The sequence below is a fragment of the Charadrius vociferus genome, unplaced genomic scaffold (assembly GCF_000708025.1).
Source record: "Charadrius vociferus isolate BGI_N301 unplaced genomic scaffold, ASM70802v2 scaffold593, whole genome shotgun sequence".
Taxonomy (NCBI): Eukaryota; Metazoa; Chordata; class Aves; order Charadriiformes; family Charadriidae; genus Charadrius; species Charadrius vociferus.
This window is the reverse complement of record NW_009647739.1, coordinates 2,322,131-2,332,125: the sequence shown is the minus strand read 5'-3', so window position 1 is coordinate 2,332,125 and position 9,995 is coordinate 2,322,131. Positions and strand designations below refer to the sequence as shown.

Below are 9,995 nucleotides of genomic sequence, written 5' to 3'. Positions count from 1 at the left end.
GAGGCTTTAAAGGCCCGGGCCGAGCCCGGGGCCGGGTCAGGTTTCCGTCCCTCCCCTTAAAGCAGCCGCCGGGACCGGGCGGCCACAGCGCCTGCACCGAACATCCCGGGACGGGGCATCCTCCCGGCACGGAGCATCCCTGGAACAGGGTATCCTCCCGGCACGCAGCATCCCCGCTACGGGACATCCTCCCGGCACAGAGCAAGCCCCGGGCACGGGGAATCCCCGGTACGGAGCATCCCTGGAATAGGGTATCCTCCCGGCACGGAGCATCCCCATACGAGACATCCCTAGCGCGGAGCATCCCTGGAACAGAGCATCCCACTGGCACGGAGCATCCCTGGTACAGAACATCCTCCCGGCACCGAGCATCCCCGGTACAGGGCATCTCCCCAGCACAGAGAGTCCCCGACATGGAGCAAGCTCTGCGCACTGAGCATCCCTGGTACAGAGCATCCCTAGTGTGGAGCATCCTCAGAACGGAGCATCCTACGGGCATAGAGCATCACCGGCACAGAGCATTCCAGGTACGGAACATCCCTGGCACAGGGCATCCCCCAAACAGAGCATCCCCGATATAGGCATCCCCTCCCAGCACAGAGTATCCTCCGCACACAGAGCATCCCCAGTACAGAGCATCCTCAGAATGGAGCATCCTCCTGTCACGGAGCATTCTCCCAGCACAGAGCATCCCAGATACAGAGCATCGCAGCATGGGCCATGCCGACAGGGAGCATCCCCTGGCACAGAGTGAGCTCTTCCCTTGGCGGGGCTGAGCCCCACGCCCTGCACCCATCCCACGGGTGACCCAAGGACACGGGGAGGGGGTGGTGACACCCACCCCAGACCCTCCCCAAAACCACATCTACTTTGTGCTTCGCCCCTGATGGTCCAGGTGAGGAGCGGGCCTGGGTGAGCCCATGGCAGCCCGAGCTGGGGGCTGGCAGCCCGGTGGGGGGAGCACCCAGGGGGGTACCCCCCCTCTGGGACATGTAGTGGGTGCTGGGAAGGGGGTCCAAGGCCCTGGGGGGGTCACAGAGGCTGCGCCTGCCCTGCTCACCTGCAGCACTGCCCAGGCGGGAGCCCCTCGGCTTTAAAGCATCACCGAAGGCTGCGGGGAGGGGGACGACCCCAGCACAAGCAGAGGTGACATGGACACAGCCAGCAGGGTCCCCTCCTGCACACCAGCCCGGGATGAAGGGGGCAGAAAAGGCAGTTTTGTGAAGCGGTGACGGGCAGGAGAGGGATGGTCCCCATCCCAGCATTGCTCCAGCGCAGATTCCAGTTTTCCTTAGGGTTGAATTAAATGGGTGAGGGAGCTCTTACTGCTCCCCAGGGGCACGGGTGGCCCCGCAGGCGGAAAAAGCCCCATCCGAGACCCCACACTGGCAAATGTCTTCGCTGTGGAGCTCCCAAACTCTTGGGAGAGCAGCTGGACGCAGACATTGCTAGTAAAATATCTGCAAGTTTGTGGAAAACCCTGATCTCTTTGAGCCCGTTTTCTAAACCCGTGATAATTTGAAGGATGAGTGGAGGAACGTGCCCAAGGCACGGGCTCAGAGAGATTAAGGGGGCTGCGCGGGCTGGACTTGAGCCTGTCTCCAACATGCGTTGACTCCCGTATCTCCTTTCCCATTTCCTTCCTGGCCTTGCAAAGAGCAGGGACTGGGGCTACCACTAGCCACAGCCTGGGGGGCACACAGGGGCTTCCCAGGGGCTCAGTGTGGTTGCCAAAACCACGCGACGTGGCTTCCCCGTGGGCACGGAGATCCCCGACTCTGACCAAATGGACTTTTTGTTGGCCAGAAGCCGGTGGCACCCACGCAAACGGGAGGCTGGAAGGGGGGAAACGGCCCCTTCTCCAGTGGCTGATGGTACAAAGGGGTTTCTTTGGGTAAGATTAAGGCCGTCACATAGACAGAGATGAGGTGCCCTTTGCTATTTACCCAGTGCGCTGCCCCGCTCACCCCAGGGACGGCAAAGGAGAAGCGGCTTTTAGCAGGGGGGCCGGCGGGTTCCAGCCTGGGCTTTGGCCACCTTCCAGCCGCTGCCCTTGACCAGCGAGGGGAAAAACCATGGAAAAACGTGCACTTTCACCCTCTCTCAACCAAATGTGTTGCAAGAACCAGAAGCTCCGCCAGCCCCGAGGGGAGCCGTGCCCGGAGCATGTGGCGTTCCCTTAGGCACAGCCGGGCTGCGGGGTGGGAGAGGTGACAGCTACTGCTGTCCCCCACTGCGGCTGGGAGGTAGCAGGGTGGCAGGTTTGGAGCTCCGTGGACAGGTTTGGAGCTCTGTGGACAGGGTTGGAGCCTGCCCTGTGTCTTCATACACCAGGAAAAAGGAGGACTCCAATTTTCAAGCGCAGACAAGTGCCTCGAGTTACTCCAGAGCTGGCTGCTCCACGCCACCTGCTCCCAGTGCAGGTTGTGGCTTGGGGAGAGCTCGGTGCCCTTCGGGTGACAGATCCTCACCCACCTTCAGGCTGGTCTTCGCTGTCGGCAGAAGTGACGGGCGCGTGGTTCCCAACCCTCGGTTGCAAGGACTGTACCGGGTGAGGCATGTCCTCGGCGGGCTGAGCTCCGGTTCACGTGCAACTTTCCCCTCCAGCTGCTCGCTGCAGGGGTACGAAGCTCAAACATCAAACTGGTCCCAGTTCAGCCAGCCTGAAGGCTCTGTCTGCACACAGGTTATCCAAACAGCGTATGTTATCTCCAAACAGCAAACACGCACGTCACAGGATGGTGGTGTTTTACAAAACCATAGTTAGAGGAGCTGCGGAGCAAGCGCTCCCCGCGCCCCATCTCCCCCCCGCTACCCCCATTTGCCCACGTGCAGCCGTCTCACTTTCACTCCACACCTACGAATGTGCACGGGAGAACCCGGGAGAACCTTAACGCCTCCTCCGGGCTCGCTCCCTTCACAGCGACTGGTCACCTTCCCACCATGCAGCTGCCAGAGAACCCAGAGCGATTTAACGCTCTCGACCGGCCAGCTGAGCAGACCCTGCAGAGAAAATCCCTCCCAGCTCCATGATGGGAGATTCACGCCCTCCACAAAACCCAGTCCTGTCTGCCCAGGGACTGGGATTGCAACCTCATGCTCAGGTGCCAGGAAGGGGTCATTGTGGCCAGCGGGTGGCCTTCAACTCAGGTCTCCTGTGACGCAACAGGGCCAACGTTGGATTTTCTTCCTGCGGGCAGCTCTCCATCAATTCCAACAACGAACTGCCGGAGGGAATAAACGGACCGCCGCACCAGGATACACCAGGGAAGGCGGGGAGGAAACACGACGAGGGGAGAGCGGAGAAAGAAGCCGCCGCCGATCTGCCCTGGTCCAGCACAGCAGCTTTCAGGAGCTCGGAGGACACGGCATAGCTGCACGCCAGGCGCGGTACGGCACCCGCTGCCGGTCCTCTTGCCTGATCACGGGGAAAAGGTCGACGATCACCGCCTGCATGGCAAAACGCGTTTTCATCTAGCAGAAGAGCTTGGGCGACAGACAGGCCTAGAGGGCAACTGGAACTACAAGTTATTTAAAACAACAAAGTAAGCACTTTATTTCCATTAAGCATGTTGTTTTAGTATCACAATGGAATGATGAGAAAAACGTTTTAAAAAAAAAAAACCAACAAAAACCAAACCCCAAAACGTCTCTAATCCCCACAAACAGCAGGGAGGTTTTCAAGGCAATTTAAAAACAAAGGGAGTGACAGAAGTGCCAAAACAGTCCCAACATCACGAGTCTCCTCCTCCGAGAGGCGGACAGGGGCAGGCAGGTGGAATGACACGAAGGTACGAATGTCTGAAGTGGTCTTTGGCGCTTCTGCCTCACGTCTGATACGTACGTACATGACCTCTCAAGACAACTCCACAGAAATCTCCGGACGCAACAAAGTGCTACGTTAGTAGAACAAAACCCCAGCGAGAGGACTTTCCGGACAGTTGAGATGCCCCACGGTTGGGCGTTAAGACACATCCTGCAGACGGTGCCGACTCCGGCTGGGGGCCTTTGGGTTGGGGAGAGGGGAAGGGGCGGGAGGGGGGGGAGGGGGAAGAAGAGAGGAAGCGTGGTGCGTGAATCCAAGATGTGCCCATGTGCGAGACACCGCGTCCCGCGGTACTGACAGAACCAGGGAGGAGAGAAGGCGGTGGCAAAACGAAACACGGATCCGTTCCCTACAGTGATCAAAACGCGAGTCCAGTGCAGTAACTATAGTTTCACAGTTCCGGGGGGCAAACTGTCGTTGCAGAGTCTGTAGTAACGCAGGTCATTCACCAGTCTGTGCACATTTTGGGTAAACGATGGCAGATCCTGGAAGAGATCAAACACCACATTGTACTGCAAACAGAGTAATGCCCTACAGGCACCGCCACACAGCGGAGAAGGGAAAGGAACCGAGGGGGCCAAACCCCGCCGCGTATTTTCATACACGAGAAGAAGAGACCCCTTCCTCCAGAGGCCGAGCCCGGGAAGTACCGGTTTCTGCAGCCCACGTGCAAGAAACAGAGACGGCCCCAAGGCTGCTCCCCGCAGAGAGCTGACTGCAGGGAACTGAGCTCTGTTCACAGCACCGGCTTCTGGGCGTGCGGTCAGGCACGACACGGCCGTCCGCAGCACCAACTGCTCACGGCGTTGCTGCCGAGGCAACAAGGGCCAGTTTTCCTGCAGAGCGATTGCCTTCTGGAGTCCAGCGAGTCTCCCGAAGCTCCTTCCCTACCCTCACCCTTGCTTTCAAATCCCCTCCACCTCCCACGGGAGAAGAAACACCCCGTGGACAAGCAAGCTTCAGCAGATGGAAGCCGTGACCTGCTGCGCTGCCGTGATGTTCCACAGGGAGGTTACGGACCCCCCCCGTTTGCTCCACACTCATACGAGGAGTTTGAAAAAAATTGTGAGCCATCGCAGCTACTCCGCTGTCGTCTTCACTGTAACCCTCAAACATCTGGTCAGCAGCTGGAGCGACATTTTGGCAAGGATCTGAGTGTCCCACTCTAGAAAATGTCAGTCTACCCCTGTGGAATATGTAATATTACACAAAACGCATTTTCATCTAGTAGGACACCCCCACATGTAATGTTTCTTTCCTCCAGGAAATGTATTACACAGAATGGTCAGGGTTGGAAGGGACCTCTGGAGATCATCTAGTCCAACCCCCCAAAAAATGGCTGCCCGTTGGGGAAGCCATTCCCTAACTGCCACAGCGTTGAGCAGTCCAAGAGATAAGATGGCAGTTGCATTATCTACGGTGAAAAAGCCTCGGTTAGGCGTTGCTGGAAGGGTTTGCCCAAAAGAAAAAAAAAAAAAAAAAAGGGAACTGCCTCAAAACGCCACCCTAGGAAGCTTAAGGCTGTCTGCCAGCGCGTTCTAGGAGGAAAAACTCAGTGCATCCCGGGAATATCGGCACTCCGCTGCAGCATTTTCCCCTTCTTACCCTGTCCATTTTGAAATTCCTTCCCAGCACGTTTTTCTGGCTGGAGTCCACACCGTCACAACTGGCCAGGAACTCGGGGAGAAAGGCCGAGTAGAAGCCATCAAAGTCCACTGAGGCCATATTGTAGGTGGCAATGCCGATCTCCTCCTGCAACAGGTCGTGCGACTTGTGGACAAGCACCTGGAGCAGCACGTTCACAAACTGGAACAGCATGGTCGTCCGGAAGATCTTCTGCAGAGTGAGAGAAGCACACAGTTAGGCGTCTGCCCACCAGCAAGAGGCACCACGGCGGCCACAAGGGTGCTTCAGAAGTACAAACTCCTCGAGGTCAGAGCGGGCAAGCGAGCGTGGCTGCACGGGGCGGCTGCTGAGCTGTCAGCGGGGTCTGCGAGCTCTCGTGAGCACCGAGAGAACTTTCCAAGCCAAGATCACAAATGGCTCCAATAAACTAGATTAATATCAGCTTTAAAGTTAATTTGGCCGCACTTACACCATGAGTCCGACTCAAGTTTTAAGCACTGGCATTTAAGCAAACAGCAGAAAGTTCTATTCGACCTCCGGCCAGTTTTAGCCCCGCACAGCGCTCCTGAAAGCCAGGGAATCTGGGTAGCTACCTCGAAGCCTGGGACAGGCAGCTGTTAGCATGGGCTGTCCTTCAGCTGTGACCACAGCAGCTCTTTCACAGGGTAACCAGAAGGGTAAGACCCTGGATTCCAGCTCTAATCCTTGGCGACAGCAGCTAACAGATCTAAATTAAAGGGTCCGGAGGATGGGTCCTACATGACAGGGATGGACAAGCACCCGGCAGCGACCGGCTGTAAGTAACGGATACCCCGCGGCTGACCTAGATGAGAATGATGGAGCGGCTCTGCCACTGTCCCACCGGTGATGACAATTTCTACTTCCTCAGACAAATTGCACCGTCACTGCGCACATTCTTTGCTGTCCATCATTGGCACAGGAGGGCACGCATCACGGCTTTGCTTTGACTGACTGGAGTTGGGATCTCTCCCGTGCCCACTGCACCAGTACCGGGGAGGTGGCAACGCCACTCTGACCAGCAACGCGTGCGTTAGGATCACAGCAACCAACCAAAGGCTGTGCCACAACCCTCCCCCCAAATCCTGACCCGCGGTTTCTGAGCAGTTTAAAACGAGTCTCAGAAGAGCACCTACACATTACCGCGCACAGAGCGTGCGCTGGTCAACCAGGACCCACCTTGTGGTAGAGCTTCTGCTTGGTGTTCAGCGTCTCCAGGTAGAAGAGATTCTGCTTGAAGAGGTGAATGTCAGGTTGCAGGAAGGACTGGCCAAACGCCTACGAACAAAGCAGAATTGAGGAAAGGGGACCGATATTACAATGAACGTCAGACCTGCCATCATCATTTTCACCCTGAGACCAGAACAAACCCCCGAGAGCCTCCGCAGCTTCTCAGTGCAGCAAACTCATCGGTGAGGTGGTGTTTAAGTCAACCGCGCTGCTGCCAGACCAAGGGGAAGGAGGAACTTTGGTGGGAACGTGCCGGTATCGCTGCGGAACAGTTGCTACGCCGGGTCCGTTGGGAACGGGTGGGCCAAACCTGCACTGAAGAGGAACGCGGGTGCTGAGCACAGCTCCCTTGGCAGGCACTTCGCTCCCGAAGGATTCGGCTGTTTCTCAAAGACGCTGCGGAAGGCAGCGCATCGAGTGCGAACAAAACCAGAACGCACATGCTGGTTTTGTTCCCAAATTAAGTCAAGAGACCAAGGTGTGGCAGACGTGTTTAACATGTAACTGCAGTAAATTGGAAAGAAGTTAGAGCTGGGGGGCCGACCGGGGGATACGGAAGCAGGAAAGAGCCTAGGAATAAAGTCTGCCAGGCTTTGCTGAACTAGTCTGGTAGCCCCACACAGACTTCATGGAAAAAAAAACAAACCACTTTCTACACCCTGAGATCCTCTGAAACACTGTACAGATGTGGCAGGCAGAAGAGGTCAGCTCTGTACAGAGGTAGGCAGCAGAATTTGGCCAGTTGCTGCTCCAAGGCATCACGAACAGAGGAGTTTATTTCCCCGTATCAGCCATTTATTGTTAGATGGACAAAAAAAGGTCCAAGTCCCTTCAAGACTGAGCCAGGTCTGGACTCGGATCTCCTGCGAAAACCAGCACACAAACTAATAATGTCCTCAAGGCAAAACACTGGCTGTTCTCGCAATGGAGAACCCTTACGGCAACCCCACGACCCCGAGGGTTACACTGCTACGGGAGAGAGAGAGATGCTCGGACAGCCCTTCACAGGGACCAGCTTGAGCCTCACTCACATCGAAAGATCTTAAGATTAGGAAAGGCCATGAGAGAAACACTAACACAGTCTGTACCAGCGCAAGAGCTTCCTCTTCGCTCGCCGATCAGGGGGGACCCAGGGAGAAGCGCCCCACGACGGGGCAGCTTTGTAAGAAGTCCTCCCACCTGAAGTCTAAGCACGTGGCCCTGTCCTCCGGCGTTGGCTGCCCTGGGAGGAGCAAGCCCTGCCCCGAGGTCACAGAGAGCGGTGCAAACACGCTCTGTTTACACGGAGCAGGGCCGGAGGGGAAGGGCCCCACGCCAGCTACGCTGATAACACGTTAGGAGGTCGATTTATTTATTTTTTTCCCTTATCTTACTTGAGTTGCACTACCTGTTTTGGGGACAGTTGTTACACTAAGGACTGCAGGGGAACTCATTCGGCCAGCTCTGACCTAAGTAACCTGTGGAATAGAGTCTCCTATTCTTAAAAACGCACTGGCTCCGTGTACGTGGTGCCACACTGCCTTTGCCTTTTTAATTCCCCAGGCCAAAGCCTGGAGGGCATTACCCCACTGCCCCTTCTCTACCCGATGGCACAGCACAGAACAAGTCTGTACAAACCGTACAAGTCACTACAAGACATTTTGGTCTCAGGAAAACTCTCCTGAGCTGATGATTTGTCCTAGTGTTAGCCACAAGACCTGTAACAGAAGTGGGTCAGCGTCAGTGATGTATTTTTAGGTCCAGATGCGGAGTGAGGCATGGAAAGGAATTAATGTTCCTTCCTGACTGCTTGCTCCCCGGCTCAGCGAGGCACCCTGCAAGACCACTCCACAAACACTTTGATTTTCAGCAGTTCCCCAAAGCAAACCTTCACTCAAGACACGGTCTAATCCCCACCAGCCGCACGTTTAACGCACCGCCACAAGTAGCATATGCTCCGTTGCAGAAAGGGTTCCGGACAACGGGGGGAGTAGCCGAGTTACCTGCATAATGGCACTGAACTGCGCTTCGTTCTCCATCTGCTCTTCTGCTACTCCTCTTTGGACGCTAGCCAACACACTGGATTTGAAGAAGTACCGCCAATTATGGTGGAGGACCCGGAAAAGCAGCTCAAACAACTCTGCTTTCACATCAGGAGATGAGCGCTAGGAGGAGAGAAGAACAAACAACTCCAAGCAGGCTGCAGTGCTGGAACGCCACTCGTCCCCTGGATCCCACTCCAGCAGTACCCTCTCAGGTGCTAGGTACCAGCCCAGGTACCGGAGCACCGAAGCATCTCCTCCTATGGAAGGCACCAAACTCAGCAACTGTTGGATCGTGCTAAGAACACACCACCGAGTTTTTGAGTTTTACCTCCTGCTTTGAGCCCGTCTGTAATTTTAGCCTCTCTTGACAATTCCTGACAAAATCCTCCACCCACACCGCTTCCAATTCCCACTGCCTCCTCACCCAGTTTTCCCCGCAGAGGGATTGACACTTACAGCTCTTGGAAAGCAAAAAGCTTCCTTGCTCCCACACTCCCATCCATGCCTTCCCTTCCCTTCTCATCTCCCGCTTCCTTCACCTCGCCTAAGAAGAGTCCTACCTCTGCAATGATGGGGTAGACCTGCTCCATGCACAGTGAGATGACGCTGGGGAGAAAAGGCTTAAATACTTGGCCCGGCTCTTGTACCACCACTTGCAGAATTTTCAAAAACTTCTCCACCACCCGACAGCCAGTGCTGCCCTCGTGGAGGATGCTCTCCGCCAACTGCTCTCTACGACAAAAAAACCAGAGTCATTGCATAGGAACCTCCCCAGAGATCTGCATGGTTATTTAATTTAAAGGAAAGTAGGTAGTGCCTCTAAACTTGCTCGACTAATACGGATCAGGTACGTTAAGCTGCAGAAGGGAGCTCGGTTTTGACTGAGGATTGACAGCTTTCCCCTCCCCAACAAAGGCTTGAGTGATGGGGCACCCTCAGATCTTGGGTAGTAGCTAATAGGCAATGTGAGAGTCCAGTTCAGTGTCACACGCTTCCAGAAAGCCCGTGGGAGAGCTGGAAATGCACGATGGCCTGTGTGATCGATGTGCACGGGCTGGGTGGCTTCAGACCTGGGTGACTTCAGACCTGGAAGCATTCTCCTCAGATTATAGAATGGTTTGGGTTGGAAGGGACCTTGAAGATCATCCAGTCTCACCCCCTGCCCTGGGCAGGGACACCTCCCACCAGCCCAGGTTGCTCCAAGCCCCGTCCAACCTGGCCTTGAACACCTCCAGGGATGGGGCAGCCACTGCTTCTCGGGGCAACCTGCG

The 9,995-nt window shown here is 56.0% G+C and overlaps 1 protein-coding gene across 1 annotated transcript in view; it reads right to left on the bottom strand.

The window, feature by feature from the left end:
• Positions 1–4,046: 4,046 nt before the first annotated feature.
• XPO6 (exportin 6) overlaps positions 4,047–9,995 on the bottom strand; it is a 41,707-nt gene continuing 35,758 nt past the window's right edge. The window contains exons 19-23 of the mRNA XM_009881945.1: positions 9,285–9,456; positions 8,683–8,844; positions 6,650–6,748; positions 5,432–5,662; positions 4,047–4,311 (exon numbers count right to left, since the gene is read on the bottom strand). Coding sequence (XP_009880247.1) covers positions 4,210–4,311; positions 5,432–5,662; positions 6,650–6,748; positions 8,683–8,844; positions 9,285–9,456 — 766 coding nt within the window. The 3' untranslated portion in view covers positions 4,047–4,209. The remainder of the gene's footprint in view (positions 4,312–5,431; positions 5,663–6,649; positions 6,749–8,682; positions 8,845–9,284; positions 9,457–9,995) is intronic.